We start from the raw sequence: 27,477 nt of genomic DNA, 5'->3' as shown, positions 1-27,477 counted from the left end.
ATTGCTTGTTTTTGTCAGGTTTGTCAAAGATCAGATGATTGTAGGTGTGTGGCATTACTTCTGAGGCTTCTGTTCTGTTCCATTGGTCTATATATCTTTTTTTGGTGTCAGTAGCATGCTGTTTTGATTACTGTAGCATTGTAGTATAGTTTGAAGTCAGGTAAAGTGATCCCTCCAGCTTTGTTTTTTGTTTTGTTTTGTTTTTTTTTGCTTAGGATTGACTTGGCTATGTGGGCTCTGTTTTGATTCCATATGAAGTTTAAGGTGATTTTTCCAGTTCTGTGAAGAAGGTCAATGGTAACTTGATGGGGATAGCATTGAATCTATAAATTACTTTGGGCAGTATGGCCATTTTCACAATATTGATTCTTTGTAACCATGAGCATGGAGTGTTTTTCCATCTGTTTGTGTCCTCTCTTATTTCCTTGAGCACCGATTTGTAGTTCTCCTTGAAGAGGTCCTTCACATCCTTTGTTAGTTGTATTCCTAGGTGTTTTATTCTCTTTGTAGCAATTTTGAATGGGAGTTCACTCATGATTTGGCTCTCCATTTAACTGTCATTGGTGTATAGGAATGCTTGTGATTTTTGCACATGGATTTTGTATTCTGAGACTTTGCTGAAGTTGCTTATCAGCTTAAGGAGATTTTTGGCTGAGATGATCGGGTCTTCTAAATATACAATCATGTCATCTGTAAATAGAGACAATCTGACTTTCTCTTTTCCTAATTCAATGCACTTTATTTATTTTTCTTGTCTGATTGCTCTAGCTAAAACTTCCAATACTATGTTGAATAGGAATGGTGAGAGAGGGCATCCTTGTCTATTGCCAGTTTTCAAAGGGAATGTTCCCAGTTTTTGCCCATTCAGTATGATATTGGCTGTGGGTTTGTCATAAATAGCTTTTATTATTATGTGATATGTACCATCAATACCTAGTTTGTTGAGAGTTTTTAGTATAAAGGGCTGTTGAATTTTGTTGAAGGCCTTTTCTGCAGCTATTGAGATAATCATGTAGTTTTTGTCTTTTCTTCTGTTTATGTGATGGATTACATTTATAGATTTGCATATGTTGAACCAGCCTTGCATCCCCAGGATGAAGCCTACTTGATCATGATGGATAAGCTTTTTGATGTGCTGTTGCATTTGGTTTGCTAGTATTTTATTGAAGATTTTTGCATCGATGTTCATTATGGATATTGGCCTGAAGTTTTCTTTTCTTGTTGAGTCTCTATCAGGTTTTGGTATCAGGATGATGTTGGTTTCATAAAATGAGTTAGGGAGGATTCCCACTTTTTGTATTGTTTGAAATAGTTTCAGAAGGATTGGACCAGTTCCTCTTTGTACAGCTGGTAGAATTCATCTGTGAATATGTTTGGACTTGGATTTTTTTTTTTTTTTGATTGGTAGGCTATTAATTGTTGCCTCAACTTCAACCTTGTTATTGGGCCTCAACTTCTTCCTGGTTTAGTCCTGGAAGGGTGTAAGTGTCCAGAAATTTATCCATTGCTTTTAGATTTACTGGTTTATGTGCATAGAGTTGTTTGTAGCAATGTCTGATGGTAATTTGTATTTCTGTGGAATTGCTGGAGATACTTCCTTTATCGTTTTTTATTGTATCTATTCAATTCTTCTCTCTTTTCTCTTTTGTTATTCTGGCTAGTGGTCTATTTTGCTGATCTTTTCAAAAAAACAGCTTCTGGATTTATTGATTTTTTTTGAATTTTTTTTGCATCTCTATCTTCTTAGTTCCACTCTGATCTTAGTTATTTCTTGTCTTCTGCTAGCTTTTGAAGTTGTTTGATCTTGCTCCTCTAGTTTTTTAAATTGTGATGATAGGGTGTCAATTTTAGATCTTTCCTCAGTTCTCTTGTGCACATTTAGTGCTATAAATTTCCCTCTAGACACTGCTTTAAATGTGTCCCAGAGATTCTGATACCATTGTGTCTTTGTTATTGGCTTCAAAGAACATCTGCCTTCATTTCATTATTTATCCAGTAGTCATTCAGTAGCAGGTTGTTTAGTTTCCATGTAATTGTGCGGTTTTGAGTGATTCTTAATTCTGAGTTCTAATTTGATTGCACTGTGGTCTCAGAGACTGGTTGTTATGATTTCTGTTCTTTTGCATTTGCTGAGGATTTATTTACTCCCAAATATGTGGTCTATTTTAGAGTAAGTGCAATGTGCTGCTGAGAATAATGTATGTTCTGTGGATTTTGGGTGGAGAGTTCTGTAAATGTCTCTTAGGTCTGCTCAGTCCAGATCTGTGTTCAAGTCCTGGATATCCTTGTTAACTTTCTGTCTTGTTGATCTGTCTAATATTGACAGTGGAGTGTTAAAGTCTCCCACTATTATTGTGTGGGAGTCTAAGTCTCTTTGCAGGTTGTTAAGAACTTGCTTTATGTATCTGGATGCTCCTGTATTGGGTGCATAGATATTTAGGATAGTTAGCTCTTCTTGTTCCATTGATCCTTTTACCATTATGTTATGCCCTTCTGTCTCTTTTGATCTTTCTTATTTTAAAGTTCATTTTGTCAGAGACTAGGATTGCAACCCCTGCTTTTCTTTGCTCTCCATTTACTTGGCAAATCTGTCTCCATCCCTTTATTTTGAGTCTATATGTGTCTTTGCATGTGAGATGGGTCTCCCGAATACAGCACACCAATGGGTCTTGACTTTTTACCCAATTTTCCAGTCTGTGTCTTTTGAATAGGGCATTTAGCCCATTTATATTTAAGGTTAACATTGTTATGTTTGAATTTGATCCTGCCACTTTGCTATTAATTGGTTGTTTTGCCCATTAGTTGATGCAGTTTCTTCATTCTGTCAATGGTCTTTACCATTTGGTACATTTTTGCACTGGCTGGTACTGGTTGTTTGTTTCCATGTTTAGTGCTTCCTTCAGGAGCTCTTGTAAGGTAGGCCTGGTGATGACAAAATCTCTCAGCAGTTGCTTGTTCATAAAGGATTTTATTTCTCCTTCACTTATGAAGCTTAGTTTGGCTGGATATGAAAGTCTGGGTTGAAAGTTCTTTTCTTTAAGGAAGTTGAATATTGGCTCCACTGTCTTCTGGTTTATAGGGTTTCTGCTGAGAGATGTGCTGTGAGTCTGATGGGTTTCCCTTTGTTGGTAACCCAATCTTTCTTTCTTGCTTCCCTTAGCATTTTTTTCTTCATTTCAACCCTGGTGAATCTGATGATTATGTGCCTTGGGGTTGTTCTTCTTGAGAAATATCTTTGTGTTGTTCTCTGTATTTCCTAAATTTGAATGTTGGCCTGGTTTGCCAAGTTGGGGAAGTTCTCCTGGATAATATCCTGAAGCATGTTTTCCAGCTTGGATTCATTCTGCCCATCACATTCAGGTACACAAATCAAACATAGATTAGGTCTTTTCACATAATCCCATATTTCTTGGAGGCTTTGTTCATTTCTTTTCATTCTTTTTTCTTTTATCTTGCCTTCTTGTTTCATTTCATTGAGTTGAGCTTCAATCTCTGATATCCTTTCTTCTGCTTGGTTAATTCGGCTATTGAAACTTGTGTATGCTTCGCAAAGTTCTTGTGCTGTGTTTTTCATCTCCATCACGTCATTTATGTTCTTCTCTAAGCTGGTTATTCTAATTATCATTTCATCTAAACTTTTGTCAAGATTCTTAGTTTCTTTGCATTGGATTAGAACATGTTCCTTTAGCTCAGAGAAGTTTGTTATTACCCACCTTCTGAAGCTTCCTTCTGTCAGTTTGTCAAACTCATTCACATTCAGTTGTGTTCCTTTGCTGGTGATGAGTTGTGATCCCTTGGAGGAGGAGAGGCATTCTGGTTTTTGATGATTTCATCCTTTTTGCACTGGTTTCTTTCCATCTTCATGGATTTATCTACCTGTGGTCTTTGAAGTTGGTAACTTTCAGATGGGGTCTCTGAGTGGATGTCCTTTCTGTTGATGTTGAAGCTATTTCTTTCTGTTATTCAGTTTTCCTTCTAACAGTCAAGCTCCTCTGCTGCAGAACTGCTGGAGGTCCACTGTAGATCCTGCTTGCCTGGGAATCACCCATAGGAGTTGCAGAACAGTAAGGACTGCTGCCTGTTCTTCCATCTGGTAGCTTCATCCCAGAAGGGTACCTGCCAGATGTCAGTCAGAGCTCTCCTGTATGAGTTATCTTTTTGGATATACAGGGTCAGGGAGCCACCTGAGGAGGCAGTCTGTCCCTTATCAGAGCTTAAGTAGTGTGCTGGGAGCTCTGTTGGTCCCTTTAGGGCTGCTGGGCAGGGACGTTTAAGTCTACTGCAGTGGAACTCACAACCACCCCTTTTCCCAGGTGCTCTGTCCCAGGAAGGTGGGGTTTTATTAAGTCCCTGATGTGCTGCTGCCTTTTTTCAGAGATGCCCTGCCGAGAGGAGGGAGTCTAGTTACAGTCTGCCTGTAGAGGCACTGCTGAGCTGTCAGGGGCTCTGTGTAAACTTCGTCAGGATTTTGTTTACACAGGTAAAATTAGAAGTGCCTCATCAATGGCAGACACCCTTACCCCCACTGAGCTTGACTGTCCCGGGTCAAGTTCAAACTGCTGTGCTGGGTGTGAAACTCTCAAGCCAGAGGGTTTCAGTTTGCTGCTCTTTGTGGGAGTGGGAACCACCAAGCCTGATGACTTGTCTCCTTACCTTCAGCTTCCCTTATTTCAGGAGAGCAGGAGGCTCTGTCTCGCAGGCATTCCAGGCACCAGCCAAAATGGTTATCCAGATTTGTGCCGAAAACCTGAGGCACTGGCTGAAATGGTGGCTCAAATCTGTGCTGGAAAGCTGCAGCACTTATTGACCTAGTGGGAATCTCCTGGTCTGTGGGCTGTAAAGACCATAGAAGAAGTGCAGGATCTGAACTGGAGTGCTCGAGTGGCTGGAAAAGTCTCCAATGTCCTCCAGTGCCCACCCTGCTTTGACTTGCCCTCTTTGGGTTACACCCATTATCTAACCAGTCCCATTGAGGTGAACTTGGTACCTCAGTTGGAAATGTGAAGATCACTCACCTTCTGCATCACTGTTGCTGGGAACTGTGCTATGGAGCTGTTCATATTTGGCCATCTTCGTGGACTCCTGAATCTTCTACTTTTCTAGAAACCTGACATATTGGTATTTCCCTATTATTTGTGGTAATAGCAATAGGATTTATAGGTTACATCTTGTCATGAGGAGAAATATCTTTTTTTGAGTTGCAACAGTAATCTGCTATTAGCTCTTTCATACATTGGCACTGACTTAGTACAATGAATTTGAGGTGGGTTTTCAGTTGATAAAGCTACCCTCACAGGATTCTTCGCCTGCTACTTCATTTTGTCCTTAATCATTGCAGCCCTAGAAGTGATTCACCTTTTATTTCTCCATGTAACAATATCTAATAAACCCTCAGGAATTTCATCAGATTCTGATAAAATCTCATTTCACCCTTATTTTACAAACAAAGACATTTTAGGCCTAATTGTACTTCTGCTGTTCCTTATATTAGTTCTATTTTCACCTGATCTATTAGACGATTCAGATAACTATACCCTAGCAAACCCCATCAACACACCGCTCCATATTAAACTAGAGTGACTATGTTTATTTGCCTGTACAATCTTATGCTCTATTCCAGGCATCCCCAAACTACGGCCCGTGGGCCACATGCGGCCCCCCGAGGCCATTTATCTGGGCCCCCGCCGCACTTCAGGAAGGGGCACGTCTTTCATTGGTGGTCAGTGAGAGGAGCACAGTATGTGGTGGCCCTCCAATGGTCTGAGGGACAGTGAACTGGTCCCCTGTGTAAAAAGTTTGGGGACGCCTGCTGTATTCCAAACAAACTATGAGCCTTCTAGCCCTCATTCTCACCATTGTTAGTCTAGCCATTGTCCTAATACTTCACATGTCCACACGACAAAGTAAAATATTTTGACCATGAAGTCAACACCTATTTTGAATCCTAGTAGCAGATCTTCTCACACTCACATGAATCAGAGGCCAACCCATTGAACACCCCTTCATAATCATCGGTCAAACAGCATGCATTTCATATTCTCCCTCATCCTTGTTTTTATACCACTTACTAGTCTAACTGCAAACAAGTTAAACTTAAATGAAGAAGTCCTTATAGCATAAATACATTACCCTGGTCTTGTAAACTCAAAATGGAGGGCCTCTACCTTCCCAGGACAATTTCTGGGAAGAAGCTTCCTGCTCCACACCAGCACCCAAAGCTGAAATTCTACTTAAATTATTCCCTGAATTCTTTACTTAAGGTGCAATAATTTTATTTCAATTGCTATGTCAGTATCAGAGAAACCCACGTAATTCATTCTGTGATAATACTATTACTATGTATGTTATGCATTCCTGCTTGACCACATAAAGTACCTTATATGCTTAACTGTACATTGTACATCTGTGCATTATCATACATTAAACTCCTGTTCCCATGAATATTAAGCAAGCAACTTTATATAGACCTATCACATATCCTGTTAACCTCCCAAGAAGCAGAACTCACGTGTATATCTATTGTCCAGTTCAATACCTCCTTAATATTGCATAGTAGATTTAGTCATTTATCATACATTGCACATCCAATTCTAGTCCTTTCTTGTCAACATGCTTATCACCTCCAACCTAATTTCTTGACTACGAAAATTTGAGAATCTAGCAACCCATTCAGGAAGTACTACCCTTCTCGTTCTGGATCCATTTGCACTTGAGGGTGAATATACTGAAACTATACCTGGCATCCGGTTCTTACTTTAGGGCCTTGTTCATCCAGAATGCCCACATGTTCTCCTTTTTTTTTTTGAGACGGAGTTTTTGCTCTTGTTACCCAGGCTGGAGTGCAATGGCGCGATATCTCAGCTCACCGCAACCTCCACCTCCTGGGTTCAGGCAATTCTTCTGCCTCAGCCTCCTGAATAGCTGGGATTACAGGCACACGCCACCATGCCCAGCTAATTTTTTGTATATTTAGTAGAGATGGGGTTTCACCATGTTGACCAGGATGGTCTCGATCTCTTGACCTCGTGATCCACCCGCCTCGGCCTCTCAAAGTGCTGGGATTACAGGCTTGAGCCACCGCGCCCGGCCATGTTCTCCTTAAATAAGACATCTTCACGGATTAGTGACTAATCAACTCATGACAACTCATGCGAGGACTGCCATGCACTTGTTTTTTTAAATTTGGGGATGCTATGATCCAGCGTGGCGGGAGCCTGGACCCAGCCAGCTGGATTGTAACTGGAGTTAAATTGAATGTCGTGAGACAGCGTTTACAACCACAAGGTGCTTAGTTCACTCAAACTTAATGGATATAATGATAATGAAACACCTGTTTATGCATGTTTATGCACATCTACACATGCTTTCCCCAACACATATTCCTGATTAACTCTACATACTCCCCGCCATGGTTTTCCCCAGGTTTGACTTCCAGGTGATCCAAATGTGCTTCCCATAAGGAAAAACAATCACCAGTGAAGTTTTTTGTTTGTTTGTTCATTTTTAACATTTTTGATAACTAGCCTAAAAAACAAAGATTTTACGTTTTATGAAGATAATTCCTTTGTTGTATTTATTAGAAAAAAATACTTAAAAATCAAACTTTAAAAGGGTTAAGGCTTTTACAACCATATAACTTTCTATTTTGCTTCTAACATCTTTTAACGTCACTCTGGTTAAATAAATAATGATTATTTTCTAATGACCTATAATTCTATTTTAATAAAATGTTTTGAGGCTTTGAACATCTTTTGACAAACCTCCTCAAGAAATCGAATCCTAAAGTGTCTCTGACTTAGACTTATTCCTGGGAGATTATCAAAAATATAAAAATTAATCACTCCAAGTTTGTAGAATCTTTCTACAGCTTCTAAGTCATAAACTCTAGTATCATCACCTCCAGCCTAATGATTAGGTATCAGTTAAGCTAATCCATCAAGCCCCATTAAAAAAAAAAATGTCAAATTTTGTTAACTAACCCTTGTGCTGTTAAGTTGCAGGACTTTGACTCCTGGGAATCCCTATGTCCTCTAAGGAGCACTGGCTCCTACTGAATCTTAAACATCAATGCTAGTATCTGACACCAAACTCAAGTTAACCAAAGCCTCATCTTTAGACCCAGGAAAAGGCACCAATCAAAATAAACTGCTTTCATGTGACACTAGATCAGACCTATATAGTAATGCAAAGGCATAATATCCCTTTAATATTTTTGTTTCTATCTAAATTAATATATTTATTCTATGTCTTCATACTAGATAATCTAAATATTTAGCTACCTGTGAGTTTACTTTCTCCTGTCATTGCCAGAGCTAAGCAGTGCTTATATCCTTTTTGTTTAAAATGTTGCTAATTTTATACATAGTTTACAAAATTAGATAAAACAACAAAATTTCTACCCTCTATTCCCCAAATTTACAAACATTTAGAATCCTACTGGGCCTAATCTAATTTCAATGCTAATGCCCTGCTGCTAAGACTGTAAACACCTTTCCTCTATGCCCAGGGACTGTTGTGGACTAGGTATGTGTGTAAGATTATAAGGGCTGGTTTTGAGAGAGAAAATTCGTTTAGATTCTCCAAATCAAGGACAGGCACATAGACGTCTACACAGCTGGAACTTTGCCTCCTGGACCATTATGTGGCCCCTTTCTATCCATTTCAACCATAAAGAATTTCCTGCTTCAGATATATATTTATTTTTTAAAATCAGCGACCTTAAAACAGATTACTAAAAAGACCTCAAAATGCAAGGTGATACCATAAAAGTCTCTAAATTCCTTAGCTTAAATAGTTTTAACATAATGCTTTTTAAAATATGACTAATTAGACCGATTGCAGTGGCTCACGCCTATAATCCTAGAACTTTGAGGGGCTGAGGCAGGCGGATCACCTGAGGCCAGGAGTTCTAGACCAGTATGGTCAACAAGACGAAATCTTGCCTTTACTAAAAATACAGAAATTATCCAGGTGTGGTGGCACACGCCTGTAGTCCCAGCTACTCGGGAGGCTGAGGCACAAGAATCACTTAAATCCAGGAGGCAGAGGTTGTGGTGAGCCAAGATTGCCCCACTGCACTCCAGCCTGGCGACAGAGTGAGGCTCTGACTCAAAACAACAACAAATAGATATATATGTCAAACTAATTATTACAAGCCAAGATTATAGTAGCTCATTTCATTAAATTTATAAATAAGTCAATTTTATAACCTTGACTTCTGGCTTTTCTATTACTTAAAGGATTTTGAGGTTAATAAATAACCTGCCCATCTCCATGCCTATTTTGTCTAGAACATTTAATTGGCTACAATTCTTTTTACCCTAAGTCCCTTGACTATAGGGGTCCCACTGAGGTACATGATGGACCAGGGGCAGGTATCCATACCACCACACAGTGCCTTGAGACCAAGTAAAAGTTTGGCCAGTAATGTCACCTGGCCAATCTTGGCCAGAAAGGGGAGAATATAAATTAAAGGTAAAAGTCTAAGCCACCTAACAGACTAAATAGACCCTCTTCTTGGCCAAGGGGATCCCAAAGAAACCTGAAAAACTAGTTGAGGCCATGGCGAGAAGTAGGGGGTGGGACGTACCTCATTATATCCTCCCCGCTTTAGAGATTAGACATAAGTAACCAGCCTTAACATTAACATACAGACCATGACTGGTGCAGTGGCTCACACCTGCAATTCCAACACTTTGGTAAGCCAAGGTGGGAGGATTGCTTGAGCCTAGGAGTTCCAGATCAGCCTGGGCAATACAGTGAGATCCCAGCTCGACAAAAAATATTTTTAAAAATTAGTCAGGTGTGGTGGTGAGCACCTGTGGTCCCAGCTGCTCCGAAGGCTGAGGTGGGAGGATTGCTTGAGCATCGGAAATTAAGGATACGGTGAGCTATGATTGCACCACTGCACTCCAGCCTGTTCAGTAGAGCACGACCCCATCTCAAAAATAAATTTTAAAATTCTAAAATAAGTTAAAAAAAATACTGATCATGCGACTGACAAAACAAACCCTTTATAACAATAAAAAAAACAAGTTATAAACATGACCTAAGACCATGCCAGGCAAAGGTTAAGTCACACACTCCTACACTTTAAAGGTACGCTACATTCTAATTGCCACAAGGTTTTTCTTTTTCATCAGCAGCCAAAAAAGCACTAGTCTCTACATAAGCTGACTAACTGACCCCCAGCTTCTCTTTCCCCAGCCATAGCTACAACTTTAACTAGACAAGAGATTGACTTCAGTAACTTTCTCTTGATAAAAAGGCGACCAACTATGGACTAGTTGTGGCCAATTTACAGAAATTATACACATACATGGCTTTGTGACCTGAAAAGACCTTTTGACATAATGGCCTAATTATAATACATTTAAATGTTAAGTCTCCACTACAAAATAGACACAGACCATATGTTATATACATATTTATTCAATATGCATGTGTCAGGACCACCTCCATAAATATGCATAGCTTCTCTTGTAGCCTATTCAATATGTATAGTCAGCTAACTTGTTGTCATCTCCCCACAGAAGCTCTGGATGCAATTCACAATGAAAAACATGTACTGTAATTTTTTTTTTTTTTTTTTTTTTTTTTGAGACAGTGTCTTGCTCTGTCACCAGGCTAGAGTGCAGTTGTGTGATCTTGGCTCACTGTAACCTCAATTTCCCAGGTTCAAGTGATTCTCCCTTTCAGCCTCCCGAGTAGCTGGGATTGCAGGTGTGCACCACCACACCCAGCTAATTTTTGTATTTTTAGTAGAGACGGGGTTTCACTATGTTGTCCAGGATGGTCTCGATCTCTTGACCTAGTGATCTGTCCGCCTCAGCCTCCCAAAGTGTTGGGGTTACAGGCATGTGCCACCGTGCCCAGCCAACATGTACTGTAATTAAGAATAAATGCTGCGTGTACATCCTGGATAACTCTGAAAACATACCCTCAGCTCTACAAAACATATACAACCAAATTAATGCTATATCTAATCCCACAATGCTCTAAAATCAATGGCTCTCCTTGTGGATCAGCCTCCTCCTTATAAAAAAATTACTCATAATTTTAGCCATGATTCTAGGGATAGATTTATTCCTCCACTATGAACTATATGGCTATTACACACTCACTATAATGTTCCAGCAATCTCTTTTGGGAGCCCAAGGACTCATGAATACTTCCCACTCTGGATTCAACTCCAGGTTCCATTCCATGCCCCGCCCCTGCAGCTATACCACTTTTTGGCAAAAAGTAGCCAATTAATGAGAGCTTCAGTATGATATTAGCTGTGGGTCTGTCATATACAGCTTTTATTTTGCTCAGGTATGTTTCTTCTATCCTCAGTTTTTTAAGGATTTTGATCATGAAGGAATGTTGAATTTTATCAAATACTTTTTCATCATTAATTGAAATGATCATGTGGTTTTTATCCTTCATTCTGTTGATATGATGCATCATGTTGATTGAATTACATACGTTGAACATCCTTGCATCCCAGGGATAAATCCCATTTGGTCTTGAGGAATGACCTTTCTAATGTATTGCTGAATTAGAATGCTAGTATTTTTGCTAGTATATTTTGAGGAATTTTACATCAACATTCATCAGAGATATTGCCTGTAGTTTTCTTTTTTTGATGTGTCTTTGTCTGATTTTGGTATCAGGGTAATACTGGCTTTGTAGAATGAATTTGTAAGTATTTCTTCCTCTTCTATTTTTGGAACAGTATGAGTAGGATTTGTATTTGTTCTTTTCTAAATGTTTCATAGACTTCAGCAGTGAAGCCATTAAATCTTGGGCTTTTGTTTACTGGGTGACTTTTTATTACGGCTTCAATCTCATTACTTGTTAATAATCTGTTCAGGTTTTCGACTTATTCCAAATTCAATCTTGGTAGGTTGTATATATCTCAGTATTTGTTCATTTCCTCTAGATTTTTCAATTTATTGGCTTATAGTTAGTCATAGTAGCCACCAATGATCCTTTGAATTTCCCCATTATCAGTCGTAATGTCTCGTTTTTTTTTTTTTTTTTTTTTTTTTTAGACGGAGTTTCGCTCTTGTTACCCAGGCTGGAGTGCAATGGCGCGATCTTGGCTCACTGCAACCTCCGCCTCCTGGGTTCAGGCAATTCTCCTGCCTCAGCCTCCGGAGTAGCTGGGATTACAGGCACGCGCCACCATGCTCAGCTAATTTTTTGCACCATTAGTAGAGACGGGGTTTCACCATGTTGACCAGGATGGTCTCGATCTCTTGACCTCGTGATCCACCCGCCTCGGCCTCCCAAAGTGCTGGGATTACAGGCTTGAGCCACCGCGCCCGGCCATGTCTCGTTTTTTATTTCTAATTTTATTTATTTGGATCTTCTCTCTTTTTTCTTCATTTTGGCTAAAGGTTCGTCAATTTTGTTTAACTTTTTTAAAAAAAACAACTTGTTTAATTAATCTTTGTTTTTTTTAAATTTTAATTTCATTTATTTCCATTCTGAGTTTTATTTCTTTTGATAAATAATTTTGGGTTTGGTTTGATCCTGTTTTTCTATGTCTTTAAGATACATCATTAGATTATTTGAAGTTTTTCCTCTTTTGTGATATAGGCATTTATAGCTATAAACTTCCCTCTTAGTACTGCTTTTTCTGTATCTCGGAGGCCAAGGCTGGCAGATCACAAGGTCAGGAGATCAAGACCATCCTGGCTAACACAGTGAAACCCCCATCTCTACTAAATATGGGTTTGGGTATGTTGTGTTTCCATTATGAAGACATTTTTCAATTCTCTCCTTAATGTCTTCATTGACCCACTGGTGATTCGGGAGCATGTCGTTTAATTTCTATGTATTTATATAGTTTCAAAAATTTCTCTAGTTACTACTTCTAGTTTTGTTACATTGTGGTCGGAGATGATGCTTGATATTATTTCAATTTTTAAAAAATAGTTTAAGACTTGTTTTGTGACCTAACATATGGTCTATCCTTGAGAATGATCCATGTACTGAGGAAAAAAATGTGTTTTCTGTAGCTCTTTAATGAAATGTTCTGTAAATATCTGTTGGATTCATTTGGTCTGTAGTGCAGATTAAATCTAATATTTCTTTTTTGATTTTCTGCCTAGAAGATCTGTCCAATGCTGAAAGTGAGGCATTGATGTTTCCAGCTATTATTGTATTAGGACCTATCTCTCTCTTTATCTCTAATAATATTTTCTTTATATAGCTGGGTGCTCCAGTGTTGGGTGCATATATATTTAAAATTGTTGGCCAGGCACAGTGGTTCATGCCTGCAATCCCAGCACTTTGGGAGGCCAATGCGGGTGGATCACAAAGTCAGGAGATCGAGACCATCCTGGCTAACGTGGTGAAACCCCATCTCTGCTACAAAAAATTAGCTGGGCATAGTGGCACGCACCTGTAGTCCCAGCTACTTGGGAAGCTGAGGCAGGAGAATCACTTGAACCGGGAGGCAGAGGTTGCAGAGAGCTGAGATGGCGCCACTGCGCTCCAGCCTGGGCGACAGACGGAGAGTCCATCTCAAAAAAAAAAACTTCTTGTATCTTCTTCAGATATGTCCTTTTATCACTATATAGTGACCTTCTTTGTTTCTTCTTATAGTTTTTGGGTTTTTTTTTTTTGTCTGATACAGCATTAAAACTCCTGCTTTTTTTGTTTGTTTGTTTCCATTGGCATGGAATAACCTTTTGCATCCCTTTATTTTCAGTCTATGTGTGTCTTTATAGGTGAAGTGTGTTTCTTGTAGGCAATGGGTCAATGGTTTTTTTGTTTGTTTGTTTGTTTGTTTGTTTATGGTGAAAAGATATACATATATTTAAAATTAGCCAGCTGGACTCCGTTTAGATGACCCCAATTTTGTTGGCAACATCCAAAGCATCGTAATCAGGAGCCAGTCGAACCTATGCCTTCTTCTCTCCATCAGGCCGAATCAGGGTGCTGACCTTGGCTGCATCCATGTCATAGAGCTTCTTCACAGCCTCTTTGATCTGGTGCTTGTTGGCTTTAACATCCACAATGAACACAAGTGTGTTGTTGTCTTCTGTCTTCTTCATGGCAGACTCAGTGGTCGGTGGAAACTTGATGATAGCATGGTGGTCCAGTTTGCTTCTCCCGGGGGTGCTCTTCCAAGGATATTTGGGCTGCCTCCGGAGTCGCAGAGTCTTGGGCCGCCGGAAGGTGGGTAACGTGTGGATCTTCCTTTTTTTTGTGGCTGTGGACACCTTTCAACACTGCCTTCTTGGCCTTTAAAGCCTTCGCTTTGGCTTTAGGCGGGGCAGGAGCTTCCTTCTTCGCTTTCGGTGCCATCTTGTGAAAAGGGTCCGTCAATGGGTTTTTTAAATCCATTCAGCCTATGTCTTTAAACTGATGGGTTTAATTCATTCACATTCACTGTTATTATTGATAAGTAAGGACTTACTCCTGCCATTTTGTCTTTGTTTTCTGGTTGTTTTGTGGTCTTCTCTTCCTTCTCTCTTTCATTCCTGTCTACCTCTAGTAAAGATGATTTTCTCTGGTGATATGATTTAGTTTCTTGCTTCTTATTTTTGGGTATCAATTGTATGCTTTTTGGTTTGAGGTTACCATGAAGCTTGCAAATACTCTCTTATAATCCATTATTTTAACCTGGTAACAACAACACTATTTGCATAAACAAACAAGCAAAAAGAAAACAAAAACTCATAATTTCGTTCCCCAGCTTTTTAACTTTCTTGGTTTCTATTTATATCTTATGGTGCTATGTCTTGAAAAGTTGTACATAGCATTTTTGATTGGTTCATCATTTAGTCTTTCTACTTAGGATAAGAATGGTTTACATATAACTGTTACAATGTCATCAGATTCTGTGTTTCTCTGTCCACTTACTATTATCAGTAAGTTTTGTACCTTCAGGTAATTATTTATTGCTCATTAATGTCTTTTTTTTTTCCTGATTGTAGTACTCTATTTAGCATTTCTTGTAGGACAGGTCTGTTGTTAATGAAGTCCCTCAGCTTTTGTTTGTCTAAAAAGGTCTATTTCTTCTTCATGTCTAAAGGATATTTTTGCTGGATATACCATTCTAAGGTTAAAGTTGTTTTTTTTTTTTTTTTTTCAGCACTTTAAGTATGTCATGCCACTGTTTCCTGACCTGTAAGGTTTCCACTGAACAGTCTGCTGCTAGATGTATGGGAGTGCCACTGTATGCCATTTACTTCTTTACTCTTGCTGCTTTTAGGATCTTTTCTTTATCTTTATTATTGTTTATTTATTTACTTATTTTAGAGACGGGAGTCTCACGATGTTGCCCAGGCTGGAGTGCAGTGGCTATTCACAGGCATGAGCCCACTACTGATCAGCACTGGAGTTTTGACCTGTTCCATTTCCGACCTGGGCTGGTTCATACCTCCTTAGGCAACCTGGTGGTCCCCCGCTCCTGGGAGGCTACCATATTGATGCTGAACTTAGTGTAGACACTAGATCGGCATAGTGCACTACAGCCCAGAACTCCTGGACTCAAGTGATCCTCCAGCCTCAGCCTCCCAAGTAGCTGGGACTACAGGCACATGCCACCATGCCTGGCTGTTTCTTTATTCTTGACCTTTGGGAATTTGATTATTAAATGCCTTGAGGTGGTCTTTTTTGGGTTAAATCTGCTTGATGTTCTATAACCTTATTGTGCTTGGATATTAATATCTTTCTCTATGTTTGGGAAGTTCTCTGTTATTTTCCCTTTGAATAAACTTTCTCCCTGGTCTCTTTCTCCACCTCCTCTTTAAGGCCAATAACTCTTAAACTTGCTCCCTTGAGGTAGTTTTCTAGATCCCATAGGTGTGCTCCATTGCTTTTTATTTTTTTCTCTTGTCTCCTCTGACTGTATTTTCAAATAGCTTGTCCTCAAGTTCATTAATTCTTTCTTCTGCTTGATCAATTCTGCTATTAAAGGACTCTGATGCATTTGTCAGTATGCCAATTGCATTCTTCAGCTTCAGAATTTCTGTTTGACTTCATAAAATTATTTCAACCTCTTTGCTAAATTTATCTGACGGAATTCTGAAATCCTTCTCTGTGTTATCTTGAATTCTTTGAGTGTCCTTAAACAGCGATTTTGAATTCTCTGTCTGAAGGGCACATATTCTGTTTCCCTAGGATTAATTTCTGGTGACTTATTTATTTCTTTTGGTGAAGTCATGCTTTCCTGGATGGTGTTGATGCTAGCAGATGTTCCTTGATGTCTGGGCATTGAAAAGTTAGGTATTTATTGTAGTCTTCACTGTCTTGGCTTATTTGTCGCTGTCCTTCTTGGAAAGGATTTCCAGGTATTCGAAAGGACTTGGGTGTTGTAATCCAAGGTGTTTCTTCTTTAGAGGGCACCTCTAACCCAGTAATGCTGTGGTTCTTGCAGATTCATAGAGGTACTGCCTTGATAGTCTTGGACAGGGTCTTGGAGGATTCTCTGGATTACCAGGCAGAGACTCTTGTTCTTTTCTTTTACTTTCTCCCAAACATACAGAGTCTCTTTGTCTCTGTTCTGAGCCACCTAAAGCTGGGGGTGAAGTGACACAAGCACCACTCTGGCCACCACCACAGGGACTGCACTGGATCAGACCTGACACCAGCACAGCACTGGTCTTACCCAAGGCCTGCTGTAACCACTCCCTGGCTACTGCTGCTGTTTGCTGAAGGCCGTGGAGCTCAACAATCAGCAGATGGCAAAGTCAGCCAGGCCTGTGTCCTTCCTTTCAGGGCGGTGAGGTCCTCAGGATAGGTCCAGAAGTGCCATCTGGAAGTTGGGGACTAGAGTAAAAAACCTAGAAGTCTACCTTTTAGTCTATTGTCTTGTGACTGAGCAGGCACCCAACCCACAAGATGTAGTTCTTCTCACGCTTCCCTCCCCTTTTCTTTCTTTTTCTTTTTGAGATGGAGTCTCACTCTGTCACCTAGGCTGGAGTTCGATGGCATGATCTCAGCTGACTGTAACCTCCACCTCCTGGGTGCAAGCAATTCTCCGGTTTCAGTCTCCTGAGTAGCTGGGACTACAGGCACATGCCACCACATCTGGCTAATTTTTTTTATTTTTAGTAGAGGTGGGGTTTCATCATATTGATTATCCCTCCCCTTTTCAAAGGCAGAGGAGCCTGACCCTGTAACTGCTGCCCACCCCTCTCCCCCAACAGCCTTGAGGAGTGCTACCAGACTACCATGGATGTTCTCTTAAGGCCCTAGGTCTCTTAAGTCAGCTTGTGGTGAATGCTGCCTGTCCTGGGACTCACCCTTCAGGGCAATGGGCTTATCTCTGGCCCAGGGCAGGTCCAGAAATGCCACCCATGTGTCAAGTCCTGGAATTGAGAACCCCAAGATTTTACTTGGTGCTCTATTCCCTTGTGGTGGTGTTGGTACCTAAGGTGCAACAAGACATGGCCCCATTTACTTTGCCCTCTGCTTTTCTCAAGCAGGAGGAGTTTTGCCCCACACCACCACAGCTGGCAATGTGTTGAGTCTCACCTGAAGCCAGCAAGTCTCAGAGGCTCACCCCAGGCCCTCGGCATAGTACTCTGGTATCGCTGCTGTTTACTCAGGGCCCAAGGGCTTTTCAGTTAGCATGTGATGAATGCTTCCAGGACTGGGTCCTTTCATTCAAGCAGCAGGTTCCTTTCTAGCCCAGGATGTGTCTAGAAATGTTGACTGGGTCTTGGGTCTGGAACGGGGGCCTCGTGACTCTGACCAGTGCCCTATCCTGCTGTAGCTGAGCTGGTATCCAAGATGCAAGGCAAAGTCCTCCTCACTCTTCTGTCTTCTCTCCTCAAGCAGAAAGAAAAAGTCTCTTTTGAAGCTACAGCTTGTGCAGCCCAGAGGCGTGAAGCCAGTGCTCCCTTGGCTGCTTCAGCTGGCATCTCAGCATGTCACATGCCCCCTCAGTCCGCTAGGTCTCCGGGCTTTGTTCAGCCCTAGGACTTGCCTAAGAGTCGCAGTCCTTATGGCCTAGACTGCCTTTCCATTTGGCCCTTGGTGGTGAGGTTTGTGGCCACTCGTGTTCAGAGTGCTGGGATTGACAGTTCCCCTTTGGCTAGGGCGGGTTTAAGTGCTGCCTCAGTGAGTGGACATCAGCTGAGTTTAGTCTGGTTTTTCTTTCTCCTCTAACAGGACAGTGCTGAGTTAGTTCATTGCCCACAGTTGATGTGTCCTCCTTCTCCCAGCACCCAGAGACATTCTCCGCAACACACCACTGCTGCGGGTAGGGGAGGGGCAGCATTGAGATTCAGGACTGGTTTTTAATCTGTCCAGTGCCTCTTTTAGTGATATGAAGTTAAAACCAGGTACTATGTGTGCTCACCTGAGTTTTGATTCTTATGAAGGTGTTTTTTTCTATGTAGTTGTTAACTTGGTGTCCTTGCCAGGGGGATCATTGGTGGAGCTTTGTATTCCAACATCTTACTCTGCCTCTCACCTACTTTTTCTTCCTCTCACGTCTTCATTTCTTCCCTCTCTAGATACTCCCCCTCTGGCAAATGCATGCTTAACTAATGATTCTCTTGCTTTAAAAATCCCAGAGGCTGATCTTGAAACAGACCAGGCAGGGAGCCCCCATTGCAGAATCCTCCTGCTTAGAAGGAATCACGAACAATCAGTGCATCATCTGGCTGAAGTCAAGATGACACCAAACAGACCTCCTGACAGGTAATCTACCTGAGATAGCCATCAGAACAAGACACACAGACCCTACACCCCGTACCACTTCCACATAGCTCCCATACTAAGTTTCTCTTCAAAACTACTGTGATACATTTTAAAATTCAAGGTGGTACTTTAAAATGCTAGCTCACCATCTTTGATTTACTGGCTCTCTGATGAACTGGCTTGTCTTCCCACCACCTTTTCTCTCATGTCTGCCTTTCAAGCAGTAAGCAGCCAAACCAGGGTTTACTTACACTATCGGTGCCCCTAGTATGGGTTCTCAGCATAGCCCACATTTCTTTTTGGAACCTCATCACACTTAACATTCTTTATTAAATGTCTGTTTTCCTTTCCATAGTGTACTGCACAAAAGGTCAGGGATCATCGTGTCTACCTTTCACCTCTTTCTCAGGAGCTTTGCCTGAGTTATCTATGGCACTCAACCCATTTTGTTTGAAGAATGAACGCATCAGTTGACCGCAATTTCTCTGTTCTTTGACTTGACCCTAGTTTTGGGAAGCCCACTTGTGATGCAGTTTCTAGAAATTAGAGTATGTGGCTCTTTTCTGGCTCAACTCCTCTCGGTTTTTTACCTCAGTGGACTTTCCCTTGCCCAGCAGAACTCCTCCCCTGGAGGAAGAAGTCTGTAGCAGGTAGGGTGGGGAAAAGCGCTGTTAAGGAGACAGAACTTTTATATTGCAGGGGCTAGAAGGGGGAAATCTGTACCAAATTCCCAGTATCGTGTTGAAATGAAACAGCAAGGCCGTGTTAAGCTGTCCAGATTGCCTCTCTCACTACCACTCTTGGTGGGGGAGGGGAGAGGGCAGATGAAGATCATTGCAGTGGCAAAGGAAATGGAGGTAGGCATACATGCACTGGCTATTCATTGCCTTCTCTGGAAGTCCTTTGAATGTTTCTAATTCTTGCTATTTTTCCGTAAGATGAAGATACGTAAACACACAGAATTAGCAATTTCCACTAACACTATATGCTTACAAGGATTGAAGGGTCTTCTTAACTTTGATCATCTGTGTATTTTTTTTTTTCACTCAGAAATGTTTACTGGGGCCCTCATTGTTCAGGTTTGGGGCCATGGGCACAGAATGCAAAGATTAATATAGGAAAGAGTCTTTTTAAAAAAATTCATTTATTTTTTAAATGTTTTTTTGAGATAGAATCTCCCTCTGTCGCCCAGGCTGGAGTGCAACCCCAGGCTCCCCCTCCAAGGCTCAAGCCATTCACCTGTCTCAGGTGAGATTATAGGTGCACCCACCACGCCCAGCTAATTTTTGGATTTTTAGTAGAGATGGAGTTTTGCCATGTTGGCCAGGCTGGATTCCTGACCTCAAGTGACTCTCTCAACTCAGCCTCCCAAAGTGCTGCGATTACAGTCATAAGCCACTGTGCCTGGCTTGTCTTTTTTTTTTTTTTTTTTTCCCTTAAATTAGTTTTACTTCATGGAAGGAGTCTGCTTTCTTGAGGCATGTACCTGCTGGCTAGAAAGAAAAACCACTGATTTTAAGGTGTGGTACAATGTGGTAGATGCTTTGACAGGTAGATAGGTGCAATGCTTTATGAACTTAGAAGAGGGAGGCAGAACTTCTAGTTACTATTTGGAAGCTTGCACATTGTTATGCCTTACACGGTGGTCATATGGTCCTAAAGATTTTGATTGCATGTTTATAGATATTCCCTATGTTAACATGTTTTAGGATTTTCTACATCATCCCTTAGTTCCTGGGAAGCAATGGGACCTACAGGTTAGAAGTAGGGGGCCTGCAGGCAGGTAGACTTGGATTTCAAATCAGGGCCCCTGCCTGACCTTCCAGGTGAGTGACTTAGATAAATCACTTAGTTTTCCACAACTAGGAAAGAGTGTACAAGTGCTGGGATTAAATGACAAGATGGATGCCACACATTTAACGATGCCTGGTGTGTAGTAGATGCTTGTATCAATCATGTGATTGATTATAGGTTTTTTTTTTTGGTGGTGGTGGCAGTAACAAGCAACTTGTTTATATTAAGCTTCACACACAGACTTGGTTGCTGAATTTTTAAAATATGATTTATTGGTATAAAAACAATTTATCCATTATATAAATACAATATAAATATCTCTTTAAAAATATGTATAAGTTAGCCATTTATTTGAGGTAAACCTACACTTTCCAAGAAATGATCTGGCTCTGAAACAGAGGATATTCAAACTGCATAGCCACTTTCCGTTATTATTTCAAAACTAATACATAAAATGTTTCAAGTGGTACTGCATAAAAATATAAATATCACTTACATAAATTAACTTAGCTTCACATATTTAAATATTAATAAATTAAAAATAATTAAAATAGTGTCCTAATGCTCATACTTTTAGTTCTCCATAGAGAACAACATAGGTTCTGTGCCCAGTGGGCAGGTTTTTGACCAGAAGAAGGAATGCCCATGAACAACAGCGGTCTTGGGTGCCCATGCTACATTTGCCGCAGAGCCCGCAGACTGCACTGCAGGAACTCCTTAAAGCTGCGCAGGATGAGATGCGTCGTCACGCCCTGCAGCCACTGGTCCTGTGCCTGCAGCTTCGTCAGCAGGCTGGCATTTGTGGCTGGGTCAGGGGTGGCTATTGCACTTAGATTCTTTGCCTGAAGAGAAAAGAAAGCAAAGAGGATTGTTTAAATACTGAATAAATCCTTTGCAGTGGAGGGACGTTCTAGGCTATGGGATGGTGTTCAAATGTGAAATACGGGGTGAATGAGACTAATGCGGGGGGCATGCCCTGAGTAGGATCCTTCTACAGCAGCAAACTTTTTTGTTTGTTTGTTTTGAGACAGGATCTTGCTTTGTCACCCAGTCTGGAGTGCAGTGGTATACAGCAACCTCTGTCTCCTGGGTTCAAGTGATTCTCGTGCCTCAGCCTCCTGAGTAGCCAGGTATGTGCCACCATGCCTGGCTAATTTTTTTGTATTTTTAAGTACAGACAGGATTTCATCATGTTGGCCAGGCTGGTCTTGAACTCCTGGCCTCAAGTGATCCACCTGCCTAAGCCTCCCAAAGTGCTGGGATTATATCAGCACTGTGCCTGGCTTACAGCAACCAACTTCTAATTATCCCTTTGCTGTGTGCCTCCCATTAGACCACAAGCATCCTGAGGGAAGCACCACTATCTTTTTGGTTTTTTGTTTTTGTTTTTGTTTTTGTAGAGATGGGATCTCACTATGTTGTCCAGGCCGGTCTTGAACTCCTGGCCTTAGGAGTTCAAGGAGTTCTCACCTCAGGCTCCCAAAGTGTGGGGAATACAGAAATGAGCCACCAGGACTGACCAACATCACTATCTTATTTGTCTGTATTCTGTCATATGAAATAATGCCTGGCACATAGTTCATCTTTAACATATGAATGAAGAACCCATACTTGAAGGCATTTTAATGTGAATTCTTCAGTGCCTCTAAATCTAATGCTTTTCTCCAGTTTCCCTCTCACCATCCATTTAGGATCTGTTGAAAGACCACTGATCTGGTGATGTAAAGAGGACTGAAAAACACCTTTCCATACACTCACTCGTATGGGATAAGTAACTTTTGGAAGACCTTGAACCTCTAAGTGTGGTCTTGGAATTCGGCAGCATCACCAGGGATATAAGCCTGCTGGAAATATGACTCTCAACCCCACTCAAGGCCTGCCAAGTCAGACTTCACATCACAACAAGATGCCCAGGGAATTGCCATGCATGTTAACGTATGAGAAACCCTGGCTTAAGGCAAACAAGTAGAAATGGCAGAGGCGGGATCAGTACCAAGAGTTTCATTATAGGCCCCTTCTTATTGAGCTTTGGCTCCTCCACACGCTGGCCAGCAACCCTTGACTCCCTGCCATTTGAATAGCCAGCTGCTAGTGGCCAAAGCCCTTAGTACCTTCTTCCAGCCTTGAGTCTCTGGCCATTTCTCTGAACTAACTCTTTGGTAAAAGGTAGGAAAAAGAGTGGAAGCAACCACAATAAGAATGCCACTTGGCAATAACTAAAATCTTAAACTCATTTTGTGCTCTTTGGTCTTTGTTTCTGTGGATCACTGGGTGGGGCTGGATGACTTCTTTCAGCCTTTTTTAAAAAAAAATCTCTAGGATTATGAAAAATTGATGTTAAAATCCACCTCAGTTAATATAGTTTAAAATACAGTTATTGATGTCCTTTGCAGAAGAGAGCCAACTAACCAAACTAACAAGGATTTAACAGTGACTGTCGGAAACTATTTCCCAGACTCTTTTTTACATGTAGGCTGCATTTTTGGAAGCAGCATTGCATCCCTGAGTTGACCAGGACACTGTCCTTCAGCCGTCTCCCCCACACCAAGTTGAAGGAATGAAAACACACTCACCTTTCTCTGCAGTGACTGGATCAGGCCTTTTGTACTCATCTGCACAGCTCCAGCTTGTTCCTTGCTACTCTCAAACCTGTTCTGGAGGTACTCTAGGTATACTTCAAACTCCAAAAGACCAGTGGTGATTTTCAGCAGGCAAGTCTCCTAAGAGGCAAGATGGTGGGAAAATTGGTTATTCCCAGGAGATCGAATCAATTTGAAAAGTTAAAATTGCCACAATTCAACATCTTTTCCCTCTGCCCCTCAAAGAGCTTCAAGTACCTCTTAGGCAGCACGTTTTGGGACACTGGACAGCATCATTTTAAATAACTGGACAATCAGAGGCCCCATGTAATTAGTTTTACCCAAAGCCCAACAGATGCTAGAACGTGGCAATGGGGATCCTTCTCTTATCCTCCCCCTCGGTGTTCTTCTTGCTCTCTTGCCCTTGTCACTGCTGGGCTGGGACCTCCTTTTATAAAATAATCAAAAGTCAGTGCAGGTTATCTCACTGTGGAGAATGAGCTGGGCAGGGAAGAAGGGCAGACCTGGACCCTGCCAGGGGCAGCCAGAGAGGGAAAAGGCCCTGAGACCGCCTTACTCAGGATGAACTAGTTAAACCTGTGTGAGTTCCTAACATTTGACAGTTGTTAAAATCTCAGCACAGGGGGACTATCTCTGGCCATACCTGTCCAAGAATAAACTACCTTAAAAAAAGCTTGAAGTTGGCCTCCTCATGAACTTCACAAAACATCCTCTACATCTACCCCCTTTTTGTTGCCACCTGGATCTATATGTATACAGGCACTGCAAGCAAGAGGGATAAGTTCTGGCTAAGGAATAGTGAAAGTGAGTGCGACAAGTTCGTACCTCATTGAATCCAGATTGGAAGCATCCATCTTTTTCTGCCATCTTTGGAAGGTTCAGGTTGTTTTCTGCCAGTGCCTCTTTGCTGCTTTCACACATGTTACTCTTGTTACATATCTGGGAAAGAATACCAGAACGGTTATCACGTTAAGTGCCCCTAAAACAAACACCACTAGGGGGCCTTCTCATTGTTCAACCACAGCCAGGAAAGTCTCTAAAAACAATGAAGCCGAAACTCATTGGCATCCTGACAAGCAAATTCCAGTGGAGTGGGCACACTTGGGTTCAGTTCCAAGCTCACCTGTGACTTCAGGTGTGTTACTTAATCCTGAGTCTCAGTTTGTTTATCTCTAAAAATCTCCCTTGCAAGTTTCTTTTGAAGATTATACACAATATTTATTTAAAGTGCCTGGCACATAGTAGATACTTAATGACAACAATTTTGACAATAATTACATGAATATAATCTATGAGATCACCTATCCCTACAATTTTACTGATAAGAGAGCAGAGGTGGCAGGGAACTTGTGCAAGATCACAAGGCTGGTTTGGCAGAACCAGAATTCAAGTGTGGGCTTCTAGTCCCTCTCCTGTGTTCTTTTCATTTTACCAAACGGGACCAAAATCCCTTGCATTGAACGTGGGGAGTTGCTTTAATCTATTTATGATTTGCCACTTTGGTGGGCTCTGAGATATGATCTTAGCTGGAATGGCTTTGAGGAATCCTAACCATTGCGTTTACATAGCCAAGAAGTACTGCAACGGCCCTGAGAAGCTGAACATGCCTTTCAGGTGCCACGTTTCTAGTCCTTCCAAAGCCCGAGAAACAAAAAGGAGCTTCACAGACCTTATTTTTTGGTGAGGGAAAAGGAAGCCCTGAGAAGCAGTGCCCTCAGCTCATGCCAAGGGTGGGCATGGATTTCAGCCCCATTCTGCATTTTCCAGAAAGGAAAGGAACCTCCAGAGACCAGGAAAGGATAAATACAGGAGTCAGTCTAGTTGGCCCGGTTGGTCTCAAATCTAAAGTGTTCTAGAACCCAGCAAAGACCCTCTAATGCAGGCAGCCCCCGTCCACACGCAAGGCAAGGGGAACGCATGCGCACGGGGGCCCATCAGCCTCATGGTCAAGACTACCCACCTCCTTTCTCAAGGCTGAGATGCCGTCGAGGATGTACCAAATGTGTTTGTCAATTCGTTCTGTGGAGGTGAGTAGCTGTCGGTTTGGGGCGGCTACCTCTTTGGAATCTTCTCCCAGGGTTACTGGGGCAGGGAAGGCAGCAGGCATCACCAGGAGCAGCCCCAGGGAGAAGGCAACTGGTCTGAAGGCGCCTGTGCCGGAGGGAAGCGAGTGCACGGGTGAGCTGACAGCGCAGCTGGGAGCCTGCCTCCGCAGCTGGCCGCCCGCCAGCCCTCCCTGGGCCACACACCCCTTCCTCACACAGGGCTGCTGGCGGTTCCAGGGCTAGGGATTTCCTGCACTTACTTGTGGAGAGAGAGTTCATAGCTGGGTTCCTGGAGGGCAGATGGAGCTTCTCTTTCGTTCCTGGTGGGCTCGAGGGCAGAATGAGCCTCGGACATCTCCAGTCCCATATTTATTGGGGTTTGAGATTCTAATATTGAGACTCATGGGAAAATCCCACATTTGATAAATCTTCGTTGGAGGGTGGGGGTGGGGCCAGAGCGGGTGGGGCTGATTGGAAACCTTATTAAGATGATTGTGCAACGTGACGTCCTTCAGCATCGCAAGACACAACTGGGGGAAAAAGTGCAGCTTAGGTCGTCACTGAGACTAACGCTAAGAAGCAGAATCATTCCTCCTTTACTTTCTTTATTAGTGACTCAGCAACTTGGCATGTCCTACAAAGAGTAAAGCTGAAGTCATGCACGAAGTTTTACAGAGAAAAAAATGAGCTAAAGCTGACTGTTTTTTGGAAGAAAAAAAAAACTTCAGTGACCAGATGAACAGGCTAGAATTTACCATACCAGTTAATTTGTATTTGTAAAAACCGAAGATGTCCTGAACTGAGTTTCCTCTGACTCCGTCGCGGGCCCCCCAGCCTGGAGTTATGAAGAAGGTAATACTACCAGTCATCTGAGTTCTGTATCCTGGCTCTCCCTGTGAGCAGCTGTTGTAGAATTGCCTGGCCACCCTCAAATCTCAAGGTGTGCAGTTATCTCAAGGCGTCTCTAGGTGGAGTGTGTGACTCCTTTTTTTGCCACCGCGTGGCTTCTGACACTTTCCTCTTCACCTGCTTCAGCCCACTAAGGGGAGGTTGGCTGCTGCCCTGCCCTCTCCCAAGTGACCCCTTGGGAATCCTACCAGTAAGGACTTTGCTCTCTGTGCCAGAGGCTTGCTTTGTGCTGCCAATGCTGTCCCCATTGCCACCTGCATCTCTTCACCCCTGCTCCGGGGGGCACCTGCATGGGCCCAGGCTCTGCTGGAGCCCTGAAGTTACCAAAGCCCATTTGGTTCAGGGCAGAAAGGGGGAGAATACTACTTACCTCTTTGTTGGGGATGTCAAAGGAGGACCTTGTGGCATCTTCTGGAGCTTGTGTTTATAGCTCCCTCTCCCTGAAAGTCTTGAGTTGAAATCAAAGGAAGCTGGAAGGAAACTACTGACACAGGCACGGCTCTAGGCTCAGAATCTGCTTTCCAGTCCTCAGCTTTCTCACTGGGTCAAGCTTGTACAGAAGCCGTCTTCCTTCAGGACGTTGTCTCTTGAAGGAGGATCCTTGGTCTCATGCAAATGGGCTCTAGCTACTGTCCTTCCAGTCTCCCGAGACCCAGGCAGTTCTGAGATGGCTTCAGGCTGAAACCAGAACCCTTGCGACAACGCAAAAACACTTATTTACCAAACATGGTGTTAAGATCACAATCGGTTTTTTTGCTTTGCTAAGAAGAGATCTCTTCGAGATAGATAAAACAGTGACCTCTATTGGGCATTTACTCAAGTTTTGTTTTGTGCATAACATTTCAGGACCTGCCTGTTGGGGAAAGTGAGGTCATCCATTCTTCACCGTTTGTCTAAACAGAGAGACAGTGGTCCTCTGCTGTGGTGGGATTTTTTGGTGTGAAAATGAAAATGGGGGAGGATGGCTGGGTGGTTTCACTTTTAGTGTTCTCCAGTCTTAAGCCACGTAGACACTCCTGAACCAAGTTCTCTTTACTGCACGAAAGGAAGCCACCACTCCCAGCTCTTCGGGCCATGCACTGTGATTCGTCTGTATAATGTGGGATTGCTTTTCCTCAAGTATCTATTTTTTAGATAATACAATTCAATAAATTTCAGGTACTCGAACTGAGTGACACAAGACAACACACAGATTTATCTTTTCAATAAAAAGTGTTTTTTAAATAGGAAGTTTGTATCCATGATAAAATGTTCAAATAGAACATCAGGGCATGCAGGGAAAAGGGTCTTCTTCCTTTCCTGGCTCCTTTTCCTAGAGGATAGCACATAGTCTCCTATGTTTTCAACCAAGTCCTCTGTTATTCTCGTCTGGGAAAGATTTTCTTGTCTACCCAGCTGTTTGATCCTGGCTGTTACATCAAGAATCTGTGCCCTTGTTTGTTCACCTACAAAACCGGGCTAGTAATAGTTCTTCC

General features: G+C 42.0%; 2 protein-coding genes across 2 annotated transcripts in view; one reads left to right on the top strand and one right to left on the bottom strand.

The window, feature by feature from the left end:
• The window catches only part of TOMM7 (translocase of outer mitochondrial membrane 7), a 176,059-nt gene that overhangs the window by 95,583 nt on the left and 52,999 nt on the right, over window positions 1–27,477 (top strand). The gene's annotated exons all lie outside the window — the stretch shown is intronic.
• IL6 (interleukin 6) lies at window positions 20,699–25,502 on the bottom strand. The gene is made up of 5 exons (XM_003935111.4): window positions 25,354–25,502; window positions 25,009–25,199; window positions 23,874–23,987; window positions 23,022–23,168; window positions 20,699–21,290 (listed from the first exon to the last, which is right to left on the bottom strand). Exons 1-5 carry the CDS (start codon window positions 25,370–25,372, stop codon window positions 21,123–21,125), a joined length of 639 nt encoding a protein of 212 aa, XP_003935160.1. The 5' UTR covers window positions 25,373–25,502; the 3' UTR covers window positions 20,699–21,122.

The sequence above is a fragment of the Saimiri boliviensis genome, chromosome 10 (genome assembly GCF_048565385.1).
Source record: "Saimiri boliviensis isolate mSaiBol1 chromosome 10, mSaiBol1.pri, whole genome shotgun sequence".
In the NCBI taxonomy this organism is placed as follows: Eukaryota; Metazoa; Chordata; class Mammalia; order Primates; family Cebidae; genus Saimiri; species Saimiri boliviensis.
The sequence above is the reverse complement of the archived record's forward strand: the minus strand, read 5'-3'. Positions and strand labels throughout refer to the sequence as shown.